Raw genomic sequence first — 19,432 nt, forward strand, 5'->3', positions numbered from 1 at the left:
ATTTCACTTATGCCTAACGCTTGCTAATAGGAAGAATAATGTCCTAGATATTATTTTCCCATTTCTGGCTTGGATACTAGATAATTAAGACTTTTGCTGAGTTTATTGGGTGATACCAATGCCCTGGATAAGGAAGTAATGAGAAAACTGGAGATTGTACCACAGATCTCAAAACCCATAGCTGTCAATTTTTCCCTTTTCTTGCGAGGAATCCTATTCGGAATAAAAAAAGGGGAAAGTTGACAGCTATGCTCAAAAGTCCTAGCATTTGGTGGCATGGAGGTATTGAAATTGAAATGACAAGCATTTAGGCATATTAATGTGACATGCCCCTAGTCACACATTAACCCACGTGTATAAATCTGGATCAACAAGTAAAGGTAAAAGGTAAGGTAAAGGATGGGCCTTGTGGTCTCTTCCAACTCTATGATTCTATGATTTGCCATGGAAACGGAGCGATTCCTATAATTTTGTAAGCAAATGTACCATATCAGTATGGATATGTATTTTTGATTGTTCTTCCCCAGCCACTGTTGCAAAGGCGTTTGACATGGTGTCGTGGTTCTACCTTAAAACCTTGAATATTTATTTCGAAAACTGAACGAGTGTGAAATTTTATTGCCTCTCTAGGCGCCGTTAATACGCCGCACATTTCATAAAGAGCTTTCGCAGAGCTGCTAGGACATCCCTGTTGCGCAAACTGTAGATAAAAGGGTTGAGCATTGGGGGGACGACGGTAATGCAAACCGAGTAGATCATGGCTCTTTGTGCTGAGTAAGAGTTCATAGGGGCGGTGTAGGTCAGCATAGATGCCCCAATGAAGATGCCCACGACACAGAAGTGGGACAGGCAAGTCCCTAAGGCCTTGTGCCTTCCCTCGGTCGAGCGCATCCTCAAGACTTGCACCAGAATGGCAACATAAGAGGAAATGATGACTGAGATGGGGAAAAGGAGTAGGACCACATTGTCAAGGTATACCACGATCTCAAAGGCAGAGGTGTCAGCGCAGGACAACTTCAGCAAAGCCGGGAACTCGCACACAAAATGGTGAATCACGTTTGAGCCACAGTATGGCAGAGAGTGGACGTAAATTGCAATGACCATGATGGTCAGCGATGCTGTAGACCAGATCCCAATTGTCATGACCAGGCAAGTGGTTCTCCGCATGAGGACTGGGTACTGCAAGGGCTTGCAGATGGCCACATACCTGTCGTAAGACATGACGGCCAGGACGAGGCTCTCTGAGCTTCCCATGGTCAGAGTGAGGAAGATCTGGGCCACACAACCGCCAAGCGAAATAGTGCTCCTCTGCGTTAAAAAGTTCACAGACATTTTAGGGACTACAATGAGGACCTGGCCCATATCCATGCAGGACAGTTGACTAAGGAAAAAGTACATTGGCGTATGAAGCGAGGAGTCCATTTGGATTAGGAGCAGCAGGAGACAGTTTCCCAGCAGAGCAATGAAAGCCATAAACAAAACGATGCTAAAAAATAAGGTGGGGGTCCTTAGATGCAGAAGTCCCACAAGATGAAACTCTGTCCAGGATGTTACATTTTCATGACCCATTGCCTCTTCCTTGGGCTGAGCTGGAGCTGAAGACAAAAGGACAAGATTTAAGGAGAAGGAATTCACAGAAATGCCAGATTTATTTATTTATTTATTATTATTATTGCTGTGTATTATTGATGATTTGGTTGCTCATGATGGGGGGAAGTTAGACATTATCTCACTTTCAATACTCTTTGTCCCTGTAAAAGGTTTTGTTTGGACATACTACACCCTTTGCAATCGGTGCACGTCCAATAACTTCCAGCTGAAATTTTGCCTACCACAAAGGTTTGCTTTTGGGTGTGTGTGTTATTGTTCAGCTTTTGTTGCTCTATGGTGCAAGGGTGCTCTTCCAGACAGCAATAACAACAACAACAACAACAACAACAACAACAACAACAACAACAATTTATTTATACCCCACCCATCTGGCTGGTTTTCCCCAGCCACTCTAGGTGGCTTCCAACAAAAGATTAAAAATATATTAAAATATCAGTCATTAAAAACTTCCCTAAACAGGGCTGCCTTCTAAACGTGTTCTAAACATCAGATAGTTGTTTATTTCTTTGACATCTAATGGGAGGGTGTTCCACAGGGCACGTGCCACCACCGAGAAGGCCCTCTGCCTGGTTCCCTGTAACCTCACTTCTCGCAGTGAGGGAACCACCAAAACCACTCGGCGTTGGACCTCAGTGTCTAGGTTGAACAATGTGGGTGGAGACACTCCTAAAGAAGCGATATTGCAATAGCATTGGGAGTGCATGACAGAACAATGAACCCACCGCCGCAAGTGCACAATGAGCGCATGAATGGCATGTTGTGGAAAGCACCCACAAAGCAAAGCAAAACAAAACTCCAGAATTCTGGAGGAGCCCCAGGTTAAATGCTTGTTATGTGGACATGTTATGTGGACATTTCAAACAACAACAACAACAACTACATTTTAAAAGGCACATGGTCTTTGTCTGATCCCCTCCCCCCAAACCCCACCACCACCAATTTCAGACACAACCATGCTAACACAGCCTTGTAGCACTTGTAACTTAAAGACATTTGGATATCAATGGAGTGGTGCTGATGGTAGTTTCCAGCAAGTTCATAGATCTCCATTCAGAATTTTCCTGAGTGTGCTGGGCAAGGGCTGTAGCTCAGTGGTGGAGCATCTCCAGGGTCAATCCCAGGCATCTTCCAGACAGCCCTGATGTCAGCCAGTGTGGACTATGGTGAGCTTAATGGACCAGTAGTCCATTAAGTATAATGCAGCTTCCTATCTTCCTATCTTCCTATCTTCTAAGATGCATACGGAATTTCCACAATGGCGAAGGTATATCACTTTTTAGAATAGTGCAAATGTACGCAAGCTGGATTTTGAAGGGGCAGAGGAACCAGAGACCAAATTGCGAACATGCGCTGGATTATGGAGAAAGCTAGAGAGTTCCAGAAAAACATCTACTTCTGCTTCATTGACTACGCAAAAGCATTTGACTGTGTCGACCACAACAAACTATGGCAAGTTCTTAAGGAAATGGGAGTGCCGGATCACCTCATTTGTCTCATGAGAAATCTCTATGTTGGACAAGAAGCTACAGTTAGAACTGGATATGGAACAACTGATTGGTTCAAAATTGGGAAAGGAGTACGACAAGGCTGTATATTGTCTCCATGCTTATTTAACTTATATGCAGAATTCATCATGCGAAAGGCTGGACTGGATGAATTCCAAACCGGAATTAAGATTGCCGGAAGAAATATCAACAACCTCAGATATGCTGATGATACAACCTTGATGGCAGAAAGTGAGGAGGAATTAAAGAACCTTTTAATGAGGGTGAAAGAGGAGAGCGCAAAATATGGTCTGAAGCTCAACATCAAAAAAACTAAGATCATGGCCACTGGTCCCATCACCTCCTGGCAAATAGAAGGGGAAGAAATGGAGGCAGTAAGAGATTTTACTTTCTTGGGCTCCATGATCACTGCAGATGGTGACAGCAGTCACGAAATTAAAAAACGCCTGCTTCTTGGGAGGAAAGCAATGACAAACCTAGACAGCATCTTAAAAAGCAGACATCACCTTGCCAACAAAGGTCCGTATAGTTAAAGCTATGGCTTTCCCAGTAGCAATGTATGGGAGTGAGAGCTGGACCATAAAGAAGAGTGATCGCTGAAGAATTGATGCTTTTGAATTATGGTGCTGGAGGAGACTCTTGAGAGTCCAATGGACTGCAAAAAGATCAAACCTATACATCCTTAAAGAAATCAGCCCCGAGTGCTCACTGGAAGGACAGATCCTGAAGTTGAGGCTCCAGTACTTTGGCCACCTCATGAGAAGAGAAGACTCCCTAGAAAAAACCCTGATGCTGGGAAAGATGGAGGGCACAAGGAGAAGGGGACGACAGAGGATGAGATGGTTGGACAGTGTTCTCGAAGCTACTAACATGAGTTTGGCCAAACTCAGTCCACAGCCCTTGCTCTGTATGCATGACCTTCCCTTCTCCATTCAATCCAATGGAACCAGTGTTTTAAAAATACTTTTTATATTTATTACGCATTTTAAAACCAGTGTTTTAAAAATACTTTATATATTTATTATATAAAGCCAGGGTATTTAATAGCCACTGAGCTGCTGATATTAGCAACATTATTGCTGGGTTTTTCATATCAAACTGCTGCGAAAGACACAGGAGCAGGCTTGTCTGCTTTTCCCCTGGTCAGATGGCAAGCTTGGTGTCAGTGGAATGAATGGGAAGGAGAGATGACACACCTGTGAAGGATTTCTAGATCTGGGCTAAGAAGCTTCTTGTTCATTTTCAGAGAGGAATCATAACGGGCGCCATTGAGCATTTTAATCATAGAAGGGCCCACAAGGGCAATCTAGTCCATACCCTCCAATATTTCTCCAATGAAAATAGGGACGCCCCATTCCATAATGATAATTTTTCTATTTATACTCCACACATCTTACTGGGTTGCCCCAGCCACTCTGGGCAGCTTCCAACATATAAAAAATCATAATACAGTGGTGCCCCGCTAGACGAAAATAATTCGTTCTGCGAAAATTTTCATCTAGCGGGTTTTTCATCTAGCGAAGCGGCAATGACAGCCACGCTTTCGCTAGACGAAAAAAAAAAGACGAAAAATTTTCGTCTTGCGAGGCAGCCCCATAGACTTTTTCGTCTTGCGGGGCTGCCTCTCCTAGACGAATGCCTTCATCTAGCGAGTTTTTCGTCTTGCGAGGCATTCGTCTAGCGGGGCACCACTGTAAAACATTAAACACAAAAAACTTCCCTATACAGAATTGCCTTCAGCCAGCTCAGGGGTCAGATTACTCCATGCGCTCTAGCATTTCTCCAATGAAAATAGGGACATCCTAAGGAAAAGTGGGACATTCTAGGATGAAATCAGAAACCAGGACGGCTTCTCTAAATCAGGGACATCCCTGGAGGGTCTGCTAGTTTCACCCCTACAATGCAGGAATCTTTTGCCCAATGTGGAGCTTGAACAGACAATCCTGAGATTTAAATTCTCATGCTCTACTGCCTGAGCTATCACACCAACCACATGCTCCATTAATTTCTATAGAAGAGCTAGCCATTTGCTTAAAGCTGCGTGCTCACCATACATTCAAAGCACGTGAATTCCCCCACGGATTCCTTAACTTTGTTAAGGGTGGAAAAGAGCTGCAACTCTGTGAAGAGTAAAGGGGGTTGGACTAGATGACCCTTGGGTACCTTCCAACTCTACAATTCTATGGTTCTATGATTGTCTCTGATATGGCCTTTCAGATATCTGAAGGCAGCTATGATTTGTCCCCATAACTTTCTCTTTTCCAGGAAAAACAGCCCCAAGGCTTTCAACCATTCATCATAGGACTTGTTTGGTTCAGATCTACCCTTCGCAACAGCAATAACAACAACAAAAAAGCCACATACCTTCATGTGTTCCTATATTAGCAGAAAGAGAACCGTTTAGATCCTTGAAGAGCTAGATTTCCAACATTCAGTTCAGCCCCTCCTCATGACCCCACACATTCTTAAACACAATTAGCTCCTTAAAGGTCACAGCTTAGATGGATTACTATGGACCAAGCAGGTCCAAGCTTCTATACAGACCCTGCATAAAGCATCAGAGAGCTAACCTGTGGACAGGCGCTCTCTCCTCGTAATGTACCTTCTGCCTGTTTCATCACACCAACCTATGACTATTGAACGAAAGGTACGAAGGCTTCTGCCAGAGATCTGACATCAGTGACTCTGGTGTACTGAAAGGTCTTAGAAACAATTCCATCTAAATACTGTATGAAACAGAGTTGAGCTCCCTTGCCAATGACATGAGTCCTTTGTCTGGGTAGAAACTGGTGCTTATTACTTATAGTTTATGGTTCTATTGTGACCAGGGTAAAATCCCTTGGGGAAAACTGTTTTCTGTTACTTTGTTTGGGCCTAAATTGAGACTGGCGTTTGCACCACTAAAGCCACTCAAGGTTTACAATGTAGGTTCCACTGTAGGTTCCATTAGGACGTTCTGGTTGATTGCTGGCTTTAGGGAATTTGATCCCCAGTCTTCAATTAATAAGGTGTTGACCGTAGTGGCAAGCATCTCTAAAGGGTTTAGCACTTTAAGGCACCTTGCCATAGCATAGCACATGGGTGCTCATTGAGATGCTTCTGTATTTGCCTGTTAGGAGATATGAAGAGACTTCTCTAAAGGACATGGAATCTGTCCATTTGCTAAATCAGTCTGGGATTCCCTTAATTTTCAGTATTCCCAACACCATTTTTTTCTTTCAGGTCTCTTCACACAATATTCTACAGAAGGACTGTACTGGATTGACAAGGGCCTTTTCTCAACTATTTCACCAAACTCAAAAATCCAACTGTGGAGGCAGCACATGGCCAGCTTTGTTGCTAACAATCAAAAACTTCCTCCATGAATTGGTTCAACCCATCCACAGTGGTGATCATCACTGTTGGAGCAAGTTCCACAGTTTAGCTATGCACTGGGTGAAGAAGTACTTTTTTAATCTGCCCTGATTCTTCCAACATTTGGCTTCATTGGAAGCCCACAAGTTCTGGGCATCCATGAAGAGGGAGATTCCTCCCCCCCCCCCAATCCATCTATCCACCATCAATTTGTATAAAGGTGATTTTATTAAGGTTTCTCAGCTCTGTATCAAAGATCAACATTTTCACTTTGAATTGTTAGTATATTATAAGGTTTAATGCCATTTACCTAATTTATTTTCTCCTCTGTAAAGCTCAATCAAGAATTTAAACAAGGTCTCCTAATTAAAGGAAACTTATTTGCTATGGGCCTGAAGACCGAACCTTCAACCCTAGATTTTCTGTGTGCTGATAGGAAGGGTGACTGTGCCCAACATGGCAGTTGTTACAGAGGGAACTAAAGTTAAAAGCTTAAATATGAGAGAGTTTCTGCTACATATAAATCAGGATTAGATTTGTTCTCTGAACAAAGCAATACTGGCACACTGCGATTCAAGCAGAAGTCATTCGGCACATGCAAGGAGTTGAATACCGCCCTCTGAAACTGATTGATTTCATGTTCATTTCTGAAATGAATGGTTGATTTCAGTGAGCCTACTCTGTGTATGACTAAGTGTGGGTGGATCCAACCTTTGAGTGGTATCCGTGACCTAAGAGACATGACACAATGTACACATAAACTAGGGGTCAGCAACCTTTTTCAGCCATGGGCTGGTCCACCATCCCTCAGACCTTGTGGGGGGCCGGACTATATTTTGAAAAAAATAATGAACGAATTCCTACGCCCCACAAATAACCCAGAGATGCATTTTAAATAAAAGGACACATTCTACTCATGTAAAAACACGCTGATTCCCGGACTGTCCGCAGGCCGGATTGAGAAGGCGATTGGGCCGCATCCAGTCCCTGGGCCTTAGGTTGCCTACCCCTGGTATAAACAATCATTAACCCTTCTGCCTCTGCTTTTCTCACACAGAGAAGCTTCTAGTAGCTTCCAGAACCTGCTTGAATGAATTAGAATAGGAAAGATATCTACACATTAGATCAATCCTTTCTGCACTAAGAAATGCAAGCTGGCATGATGATGGTACAAAACACTGAAACTATATCGTCCTGGAATGGTGTCTGATACGCCTTGGATCTCAGGTACTTGAGCCTAGCTGCCCCATAGAAGAGTCCCACCACCACCAAATGGGAGAGGCAAATGCCCGGTGCTTTCTGACTCCAATTGAGCGTAGGACAATTGCAAAGATGCAGCTGTACGAAACCAGAATGATCAAGAAAGGGACAAGAAGCAGTTGGCAACTACTGAAGATCCCCATCCTTTCCAAAACGAGGTTGTCAGAACAGGACAACTTCAGCATTGATGGGATGTCGCAAAAGAGGTGCTGAATCACGTTGTACCGACAGAAGTGCAGTGGCAAGACCTAAACAGCAGGGACCAAGGCTTGCAGAGAGGCCCTCAACCAAACCGCCGCTATCAGAGCCAGTGTGGTGTAGTGGTTAAGAGTGGTAGACTCGTAATCTGGTGAACCGGGTTCGCGTCTCCGCTCCTCCACATGCAGCTGCTGGGTGACCTTAGGCTAGTCACACTTCTCTGAAGTCTCTCAGCCCCACTCACCTGACAGAGTGTTTGTTGTGGGGGAGGAAGGGAAAGGAGAATGTTAGCCGCTTGGAGACTCCTTAGGGTAGTGATAAAGCGGGATATCAAATCCAAACTCTTCTCCTTCTCCTTCTCCTTCTCCTTCTCCTTCTCCTTCTCCTTCTCCTTCTCCTTCTCCTTCTCCTTCTCCTTCTCCTCCTCCTCCTCCTCCGAAGGACCTGGTATTGCAAAAACTTGCATATAGCCCCATACCTGCCATAGGACATTGCTGCAAGGGTGAGACATTCTGACATTCTGCCATACCCATCATCAGAGTGAAAGATATCTGAGCTGAATATCTAGCCAGAGAAATGACATTTGTCTTGCTTACAAAACCCACAACCATTTTAGGGGCAGTGGCAAGTGTTTGACAGATGTCCATGAAGGCCAACTGGCTAGGGGAAAAAATACATTGTGGGGGGGGGTTGAAGAGCAGAATCCGTCTGGATCAGATAGAGAAGGAGGCTGTTTTCAGAGAAGACCATGATGAACATAAAGACCAGCAGAGCACAGAAGAGAGTGGGCGACCAGGTTTGGCTTTAAAAAACTCTCAAGAGTAAATTCAGTCCATGACGTTGCATTGTTCTTTTCCATTCCTTTTACTGCTACCTCACTAGAGTGCAATTATAGGCCTCGTTCAGGTTTCATACAAGCCAAGGCTGAAAATCCGGACACCCAAGTTGTTGGTTTTGGGCCAAAGTTGTTGAGCTTTTCTTAGTTCTGCCCAAAGTGGTTGAGCGTTTTTGCAATATATATGTGTGTGTGTGTGTGTGTGTGTGTGTGTTTCTCCTAAAATAAGACACCGTCTTATATTTTTTTTCGCTCAACAAAACACAGTATGGCTTATTTCCAGGGGATGTCTTATTTTAACCGTGTCGCATCGGTAAGCTGCATAGCCACGCCTCTCCAGGCTGTTTTAATGGGAGGTACCACGTCACTATGGCTTATTTTCGGGGTATGGCTTATTTTCGGGGAACGGCTTATATTTCACAAATGCATAGAAATCCTGCTATGGCTTATTTTATGGCTATGTCTTATTTTAGGAGAAACAGGGTATATATATATATATATATATATATATATATATATCACGTTTTTGAGCTATTTTTGCGGATATTTGCCAAAATCTAGATTTCCGTCATTTAGCAGATTTGTGAGTAAGAGGCAATTACTTGTAAAGTGCCACAAAAACTTCCGAACTGCCCAAAATAAAGTGAACTTATAATGTCTGATTTAACAAGGTTCTTACAAATTCTTGACTCGGTTTTTTGTTTTTTTCAAAATAAGTTCAAGGAGAAAGTAAGTTCAATGTTGTTCCTGGTAGCCACAGGGTGCTGAAAAATCAGTCTATAAAGTTGTAAAGAAGACAGGGTGCCAGCTGTTTCACCCCTGGTGGGGCCAATTCATTGGGGTAGGCAGATAGTACACTCCCTAAGTTTTCTGGGCTTCTTCAGTAGTCTAGTCTTGAAGTATTTATGCATCTACTAGTGCTAAATATCATTGAAGATACAATTTCTTGGCTTAAGCTTAAAAGACTAAGTCGCTGAACTTACTTCTGAAACAACTGTGTGAATATTTGTCGCCAATGTGTTGTATGAGTTGCACTGTCTTTATCAACAGCACAGGTTGAATTTTTCCAGTAAAATCTAGACTTCCAGCATGTAATGTCAATGGTGGTGGGTTCAAAGCAAACCAGATCCACAGTCTAAGTACAATGGAAGCATTTAACTGGAGCTGAATCAATACTAGTACTATTATTTGTTTATTATAGGGTTGCCATATGTTCAGATTTTTCTGGACATTTCAGCGATTTCCGTCCAGACATGACTTCCGACTGCCGTATTCCGGCTATGTCACCACCATTGACATTACCGTTGTAAAAAAGTAATTTAGATGAACAAACTTCTCTGTTCAAACTGTCTTTCTGCATTTGAACAAGTTTTAATTTGCTAAGTGCTACTCAGTCTCTCATTAAAACTTCTTTAATTACATTACTCAGGGCGAAAATAGTCTTAGGCTTCAACAAGACCCATTGGTACATGTTAATTGGGTTCATTAAAGAGCTGTTGTTTTAACAAACTAAAACTGTTTTGTAAAAAAATAACCTCAAGGGGAAAAGTTTCAGTTAATGAGGTTCATTGCTTGTGGGAGGTAGTTAGTTGTTGCAAATAAGCACTTCAGGGAAACTCTGAGATATATGGAACTCCTCAAAAGCTTATATTTGAAATTGCCCGTGATGGATTCTCAAGAGATTTAAATTTATTTGTTGTGATTAGATTTTGTATTGATTTTTCCCCCACAGGAAAATTATCCCAGATAATATGATATATCATTCAGACACTAAAACAGATGCATATTCCTATTTGTCCCACTGTCAGTTTCTAATTACTGATCAAACCGGAATCTTCTAATAGCCAACTTCTTTTCTACTCTCTGGGTTTGCATGGCTAATCTCTTCATGTACACAGCTAAATGGCAGAACCTACAAAGGCTGCTTGACTTGAAACCCATAACTTGGAAATGGACTAAGTTACTTACCCGCTTTTGGCTATAATGTGCCATTTATTGGAAAGTTCATGTCTCATCTGGATGCTCCATCTGCTACAAGCTGTTTGTTACTGATAGCAACAGGATTGGGTCCCTTCTATTCCAACCGTTATGAATGGTAGAGGTGGCTCATTTCAGTGAGAGAGGATTTTCATAAAGAATAGACATTGATGAAGACCTTCCTGTATCTCATTACTACGTGCATTCATCTCTCTTAGACGAACTTGATGTTCAAAGGACTAGAAAAGGAGACGAAAGCAGGAAAAGCGAACTAAAGGAGAGGGGGTAGAGCCAGCCCACCCATGCGGCGCACTGCCACTTCAGGTGGCAGAATCCTGTGGGGTGGTGACCCTGTGGGTGCCCTCCCCATCCACTGGAGAAGGGAAAAGAAGAAGCTTCCAGTGAGATCTCATGGAGCTCTCACAAAATTGTTGCTGGGCAGCCACTTCACCTAAGGGAAGGAGAACCAGGGATAAAAGTATAGGATACCTGAAAAATTGTCCAACCCCTTATACACCCAATTGATCATGGTCCTCAAGAGGTCAAGGCCTCTTGAAGGTACCACCTGATCAGGAGTTACATTCTGTAAAATATAAGAATTGAGGCTTTAGTGTTGTGGCACCTGCCCTCTGGAATTCCCCCACCCCCATTAAATATTAGACAGGCACAATCTCTGTTGTCTTTTTGGTGCCTACTTAATACCGTCCTCTTTCAACAAGCCTTTTAAGTTGAGATATTTGTCCCCATTTGCATCTGTATGGGAATTGTTTTTTAAAAAAATTATTGTGCTTTTACTGTTTTATTTTGCTTGCTGTTCACCACCTTGGAATCAGGAAAAGAGATGTTTGAGACCCAAAGATTTCCCAGATAACACGGAGGAAACCAGTCAATGCAACTTTCATGCTCCAGAAATAACAAGCTATTGAGTCTTCAGTGAATTACTTCAAGAACTGGATTCTTCTGGGACTGTCAGACAGTCATCCTGGAAGAATATAACTAACACCATTATTCCTAAATTCTCATCCATCACTGAATGAGCAGCAGAACAGTTACTCTCCAGAATGATCCACTTTCCTTGAATTATGCTTCTCCTTGGCTTGTTGACTTATCCATCATACTTTATCAGAGACCAGCTTCGATCCTTGTAGCACGTGGGCACTTAATTGACAAAATATATATTCTGTGTAGATCTAGGAGGATGAACAGTGGCAGCTGTAGTTGGTTCAAGTGCAAATTATACTGTCAGAAGGAAGCTCGACAGCTGCTTCAGAGAGGGAACTAGTTGGACAGGTTTTCAGGTTAATAATGTATGGGCACAATTTTGAGAGAGAGTGGTTCATGCATGAAGAAGAATCTATTTCCAGTTGTGGACATAAAAGATGAAGGTAAGCAAATACTTCAATAGTCAAAACTGTCATTCTATCTGCATAGACACCATGGACACCAAGGAATGGAACCTTCCAGATTTTCATCCAAAAAATTCCAAAATATTTAAAAGTCTCATTGGTGTTCTTTATTGTTCTAAATGAGTGTGTGGTTATAGGAAAGATCCGTTAGCTGAGAATCTGAGACCTAAGACAATGAGGAAGTTAGCTTTCGCTTGCTTTGGTGGTTATGTATATAGTTGGCTCTTGAAAAAGAAGTTTTCCTCCTTTATGTGCACTTCTGCTGCCAGAGGGAAAGAAATGACCTTTGGTTGAGCGGTAAAATCTTTGACTGGCTGCCACAGGACAGGGGTGGGAATCATCAGGACGGGAGAGACTTGAATGCCATGTAAAACAGCCTTCCCCATGCGGAGACTATCCAGGTGTGTTGGACTTCAAATCTCAGCCAATGATCAGGGCTGTCGAGAGTCCTCTGAAGGACTCCAGACTACTAAAGGCTGGTTTAAGAGAAGCCCATATGGATGAAGGAAGTGATCCTTCATTGCTAGAAGTCTGATGGAGCAAGGAAACAGAATCATCACCCAGTCTGACCTGGTAAAGGAAATTCTCACTGTTCCCAAATATTGTGACCATCTGGATCCTGAAAACAAAACGCATCTTCTGAGGGGTTTCTTACCCCAGCAGACCATTTTCAGTTTTCAGACTAGGGTCAAACTAGGGGTGGCAGTGGCTTAGTAATGTCTCTGCCTATTCATGCATGAAGTCGGGGGGCAGGCGGGGGGGGGGGTTGCAGCTGCAGCAGAGTGCACACAATCATAGAGTCATAAGGGACCTGGGAGATCATGCAGTCTGCAATCTGCAGTACAAATGCAACATCCTTATCCAGAGTCTATTTAAATGACTGTAAGTGAATGTGGTTGTCTCTTCTATTGTCAAACAGTTTCTACTGCAAGAAAGTCCCTCCTGACCTATAGCCAAAATATGCTTCCCTGAAATTTTACCTATTGACTCTAAAGCTTCTGTCTGGATCAATAGACTATATTGGACTAGCTGGACAAATAATATGATCACCTTTTCTATATCTGGTTTTGACCTTAAAGAGGGGCATAGGAGTGAGGGGATGAGAACCCGACCCTGGTAAGGGGTGGCAGTGCTTCCCGGACCTCCTGCCACTGGCAACACCACAGCTTTTACTGGGAGGGGCAAGGCAGAGACGTGGTCAGTGTAGTGCAAACTCACTGGCAGAGCCCATCCGGCACTTCCTGATAGTGCATTTGCACCAGCTCTCCTTGTCCCTCCCCCTCTATCTGCCGGTAAGCTGCGGAGACCAGGCGGCAATGGGAGGCCAGGTAGGTGCTGCCCCTCCCTGCCCCCAATGTTACCTGCCCCCATGCCGCCGCCACCACCCCATGCCCAGTGCATTTCTGCTATATATGCTATTGAGAAGGAAGTTTGGGTGATGAACTATGATACTTTTCTATGAGGGGAGTGGGGAAGGCCCAGTTCCTTTCACCTTCACATAGGGATGTAGGGAGGGGACTTTGTTAGGCATGCATTTTAACGTGAAATTGCCAGTTTTTAAAACTTCCCTGTCATTTGTCTTAGGCTAAGGATGGCAAAGGATCTTACAGGGGCAAATCAAAGTTCTGTGTCTGAATTCATCCTTCTCGGGTTCTCAAGCCAGCCCCAAATGCAGAAGCTGCTGTTTACAATCTTCCTGACCATGTACCTGATGACCCTGCTAGGGAACAGCCTTATTATCATCCTTATCAGGACAGACTCCCGTCTCCACACACCCATGTACTTCTTCTTGGCCAACCTCTCCTTCTTGGACATCAGCTATAGTACCACTATAGGGCCCCAGATGCTGATACACCTCCTCTCCCAGAGGAAAACCATCTCTTTTGCTGGCTGCGCTACCCAGATGTACGTCTTCCTGTCCCTGGGGATAACTGAGTGTGTCCTCTACGCTGTGATGGCTTACGATAGGTATGCCGCCATCTGCCACCCGCTGCGCTACACCCTCATCATGAGCAAGCCTCTCTGCCTCAAGATGGCTGCCGGGTCGTGGGCCTGTGGCTTCTTCTTTGCCACGATGCATACTGGATTCACCATGCAGCTGCCTTATTGCGGCCCCAATGAGATCAACCACTTTTTCTGTGAGGTGCCGGCCATCTTGGAATTGGCCTGCGCGGACACACGGGTCAATGAGCTGGTGGACTTTGTGGTGGGGGTGATTGTGCTCATGATCCCACTTTCTTTTATTGTGGTATCGTACGCTTTTGTCTTAGCAGCCATCTGGAGCATCCGTTCAGCCGAAGGGAAGTCCAAAGCCTTTTCCACCTGCACCTCGCACATCACCGTGGTGACTCTCTTCTATGGGGCCGCCATGTTCACATACATGCGCCCAGCATCCAGCTATGAGCCAGAGAGGGACAAGAAGTTCTCTCTGTTTTACAACGTGGTGACTGCTCTTTTGAATCCATTTATCTATAGCTTAAGGAACAATGATGTCAAAGGAGCCCTGGTCAAACTGGTTTTCAAACAGTAAACTGGTGTTCATGGGCAGAAGCAAAGTAAAAACGAAAACAAGAATAAAACCAGTAGTAGCCCATCCTATTGTCATACAATACACTGTTCAAGAGTGGGGGTGAGGCAAGAAGGTTTCTGCATCTTGCTAAGATACATCAGGCATCTGTCAGGGACTGGCTGGATGCCAAAGGGTGGTGGGAGGCACCAGCTGGGGAAACTCCAAGAGAAGAAAGCTGGAAGCCAGGGAATTGGTGGTGGGACTACGATGAGTGGCCAGAGGGAGAAGAGGGAGCAGACCGGGAGGAGGTGTTGGAAGCTGAAGGTGCAACAGGGTTTAGTGAGAGGGAAGCGTCTGTGGCAGAGAGCAGCCCAGACTCAGAGGCAGAAGCAGAGGTTGGCGAGGAGGGGGGCCAAGAGGCAGAGATGAGGCAAACTGATGAAGAAGCCACGGGGTCTCCTACGCCTGCTGTGACCTGCTCCCCTCCTGCCTGCTCTCTCAGAACCCACTGAGGTATGAAGAGAGCAGAGCAGAGGCAGGCAAGGTGCCACAGTCTCTAATTACTTGGGGGGAAGAGGAGACTTAGGCAGCTGTGGAAAGATGGGGACCTTCAGTCCTCACAACTGCCTCATTGGGGCAAGATCTACTGGGAAGAATTGCTGTTCTCTCTTAGGTCTGAGCTGTTTTGTTTATTTGGATAATAAGTGTTAACTTCACTGATGCTGTGTGAGTTATTGCTGGCCTGCTTCTTACACCTGCCCAGATAGAATCTCTGAGGGTGCTGCAATATGCCGCAGGAGTGGGGAAGCTCAGGTCTCCGGGTCCAGCCCTCAGGAGTCTTCCCAGGTCATGCCCCTCACTGATCCTGCTCCACACTCTTCTTTTGCCTGGCTGGAATATGTCTTATGTCTTTGGCAATCCCTCTTGTATAAAGAGAGGGGTGTGTGTGTGTGTGTGTGTGTGTGTGTAATGCAGCCTATTGACTTCTCTATGGCTGGATTATAGGTCATATTCACCCAATACATCTAAAGCACTCTTTTGCCACTTCAAACACTGTGGAGAGAGAAATATTTCTCCCTCTCTCTAGAATTCATGAACGTCCAATGAAACTGGGCATTGGAAGATTCAGGACAGATAAGCAAATGTAGGCTACTTCTCCATACAGTGCAGAGTTAAAACTATGGAAGTCTCTCCCACCAGAGGCTGCTGTGTTCACCAATTTGGAGGGCTTTGAAAGACGAATACATGGAGGTAAAGGCTATCCAGAAGGCTCTTTCTCTGTTGTTGTTACTAGTGATCTGTTGGTTCTCTGTGAAAAGGGAAAGAATGGAGATGCCATGGCTAACAGTCCCATTTCTGAACTGAGGGACAGTAAAGCAGCAGAACTCGGGACAGTTAAAGTGGGGTCTCAAAACACCATTGTGCTATTTGAAAGCACACAAGATAGAAAGCAAAGGGGAAGGTTGGTGACCCTACAGACCCTACAGCAAGGTCCAGGGTGACCAAGAGAGGGAAGCTGGAAACTGTGTCAGAGCACAGAAGAATGCTTCCATGCTCAGACCACAGAAGATGAATCATGGTGACATTAGACCTGATAATGACAATAAATTGTTTTGCGTTTGCGTCTCTGACTCTATGATGGATGCGCTGTTATCTACAGGAGCTGTGGACAGCACCTATGGCTCTTCAGATGTTCAACTCCTGCTACCATGAGCCCCAGACATCAGAGCAAATGGTTGACACTGGTAGGAGCTGGCACCCAGCTACATCTAGAAGCATAGGAAACTGCCTTAGATTGAGTGAGAACATTGGTCCACCCAACTCAGTAGGGTTTCATGTAAGGGACATTCCTAGTCCTCCCTTGAGATGCCAGGGACTGAACTGGGGATCTTGTGCATGCAAAGCAGACACTCTGCCGTGGAGCTATGACTAGGAACCTGCTGTCGCTGATGCTTCATGGGTGCTTCTGCACAACCCAGGTAAGAAACACTGTGGCATGGCATGGTGGCATCTTCCCGTTTCTCGTCAGGCGGCAAAATGGGACACACCGCTCCTGGCTATGACTTTCCGCCACAGGTTTCAGAGGGCTACATGTTTCCACATCTCTGACATAAGAGGTGGTCCTTAATTGCTCCATTGGTTCAAATCAGTATATGATTCCTTTTCAAACCAATAAGTGCATAGCCTATTTTAAGCTCCAATTGATTGTTTGCGTTTCTGTGTCTTTGCACCCGATGTGTAAAATTCAGTTGCTAGTGTGACTGTTTGGCAAAGACTGGTATATCAAATGCGGCAATTGTTTGGTCCTTTCAATAAAGTTATTATGCCTCTGTTTCACCCAATGTCACTGGGTCCTTTCACATCCCATAGGCAACTGCAGCAGCTTCTCCAGCCCAAACTTTAATTAAAGCTGTGGGATTTAGGAGGCATGTAAACCCCAGAAAGGCTTTTCTCTCCCAGGGAGACCATTTTAAGTTGCCTGAATGATGCAAAAGAATAGCCGTGGTTGCAAAATAAAATAGGTTGTTCTAACGCCATATTCCACTGGTAAGGATTCCTTGGGCTATAAGAAGCATTTCACTGAGGAATGCAGATGGAAAGTCAAACATCAGAGGAGAGCGCAGCAACCTTTTGTGGGGTGTAGATTGCAGGTAATAATAAGATGGGGGCAGGGCTGTTTTAAAAGGCATTTGGATTTCCAGTGGGGCGACCAGTGGAGCTGGGCTTGGGGGTTGAAGTCCAAGATGCCATGACCCAACCCATTTCTCTCCGGCAAATGACCACTCAGAGACTAGCACTGGTGGGGGCCAATAGCAAGCTGCCCTAGAATCATAGAATCATAGAGTTGGAAGAGACCACAAGGGCCATCCAGTCCAACCCCCTGCCAAGCAGGAAACACCATCAAAGCATTCCTGACAGATGGCTGTCAAGCCTCCGCTTAAAGACTTCCAAAGAAGGAGACTCCACCACACTCCTTGGTAGCAAATTCCACTGTCGAACAGCACTTACTGTCAGGAAGTTCTTCCTAATGTTTAGGTGGAATCTTCTTTCTTGTCAATCAACAATTTAAATTTTATCCTTGGTTTCTTCCCTTGCCAGACAAACCTTGTTAGTATTTTCTGCCATTCTTTGAATTGTCCTGTTCCCTTAATTATCGGAATCGTTTGAAATAAGAATAACATTCTTGGTAAAACATTCATCTTAATTGCTGCTATTCTTCCACTAAAAGATAACTTGAGTCTATTCCAGACTTCTAGATCTCTCTTAATCTCTTTCCAAACCGGTTGGTAATTGTCTTCGAACAAATTAATATTCTTCGGTGTCAACCAGATTCCCAGATACTTTACTTTCCTTGTTACCATTATACCTGTATTTTGTTGTAATTCTTCTATTTTCTCTTTCTCAATATTTTTCACCATCATTTTAGTCTTAGTTTTGTTTAACTTGAATCCTGCCAATTGTCCAAATTTCTCCATCCCTTCAAGAACTTTTGGGACACTGCTTTGGGGCAGAATCTTCTTTCTTGTAGTTTGAATCCATTGCCCCGTGTCCACTTCTCTGGAGCAGCAGAAAACAACCTTTCTCCCTCCTCTAGATGACATCCTTTTATTTATTTGAACATGGCTATCATATCACCCCTTAACCTTCTCTTCTCCAGGCTAAACATACCCAGCTCCCTAAGCCGTTCCTCATAAGGCAACGTTTCCAGGCCTTTGACCATTTTGGTTGCCCTCCTCTGGACACGTTCCAGCTTGTCAGTATCCTTCTTGAACTGTGGTGCCCAGAACTGGACACAGTATTCCAGGTGAGGTCTGACCAGATAATATCAGCCCCCACAATTGTTGGGTGTGCTAAGGCTATGAACAGATCTGACAATGGCCCCCACAAAGTCCTTTCTGCTCTCTCTCTTTCTAAACATGTTATAGTCTAGGGGGACTAGGTGTTTGGCCAGCCGCTCATTTTCCTTTTCCATTTTCAGTTATCTGTTTTGTTTATGTGCACTTTTCTATACATGTTTGTTAACACTGGTTGACTGGAGAACTGCATTGCAAAATTCAGGTAAGTGTGACTTTCAAAGGAGGGCTCCGTTTTAGTTCTCATCTTGTTTTGGAAAGTGTGGATTTGACAGATTAGTCTTTTAATGCAAACTGAATTGAATGTCTCCCCCAATCCTCTATTCCCAAGAGAATGTGCTTAGTGCCAGGGCAGCAAAAGCAAACAGCATTTTATTCCTTAGGCATGATGGTGCTCTGATTTACGTGGGTTTAAAATGCTAAACTGCACGTGCTCAAAGGTTCGGTTACTTTAATCAGACTTGGCAGACTGTTGTTTGTTCCTCTTGCTCCAGCTTGCCTATCAGGAATGTAGAAAGCAGGGGATTGCGAGAGGAGGAGAGAAGGGGAATATTTATAAATTGATTTTTTTTAGATTCCTAATAACTGTGTGCTCCACAAACAGAACTGTGTGCTTCACAACTGAAACACCGAAAGACTGTGGGACAATAAAGTCCAAGGTCTGAGATGACCCAGCTGCACCCCTATGGATTTCTGAAAGCCACTAAACTTTTGCATTCAAGTTCTAGGGTTGCCATATCTAAAGAAGGAAAAATCCGGACACAAAAAGTTGTTGAGCTTTATGAAAAAAACCCAGACATTTTGCTGATTTTTCAAAATCCCCCCCGGATTGTCATTTCAACATTGGAATCTCGGACATTTCGAGGGGGAAACGGACATGTGGCAACTCTAATTAAACCATACAAGCCTGGAAGTTTACCCTC

At 44.2% G+C, this 19,432-nt stretch overlaps 2 protein-coding genes across 2 annotated transcripts; one reads left to right on the forward strand and one right to left on the reverse strand.

Annotated features, from left to right (window-relative positions):
* Positions 1–636: 636 nt before the first annotated feature.
* LOC117042353 (olfactory receptor 2T2-like) lies at positions 637–1,569 on the reverse strand. Its single transcript, XM_033141905.1, has one exon. The coding sequence runs from the start codon at positions 1,567–1,569 to the stop codon at positions 637–639; it is 933 nt and encodes a 310-aa protein (XP_032997796.1).
* A 12,168-nt stretch (positions 1,570–13,737) lies between these two features.
* On the forward strand, positions 13,738–14,676 carry LOC117042039 (olfactory receptor 2D3-like). The gene has a single exon (XM_033141485.1). It carries the CDS (start codon positions 13,738–13,740, stop codon positions 14,674–14,676), a length of 939 nt encoding a protein of 312 aa, XP_032997376.1.
* Positions 14,677–19,432: the final 4,756 nt, after the last annotated feature.

Source organism: Lacerta agilis, chromosome 2 (assembly GCF_009819535.1).
Source record: "Lacerta agilis isolate rLacAgi1 chromosome 2, rLacAgi1.pri, whole genome shotgun sequence".
Lineage (NCBI taxonomy): Eukaryota > Metazoa > Chordata > Lepidosauria > Squamata > Lacertidae > Lacerta > Lacerta agilis.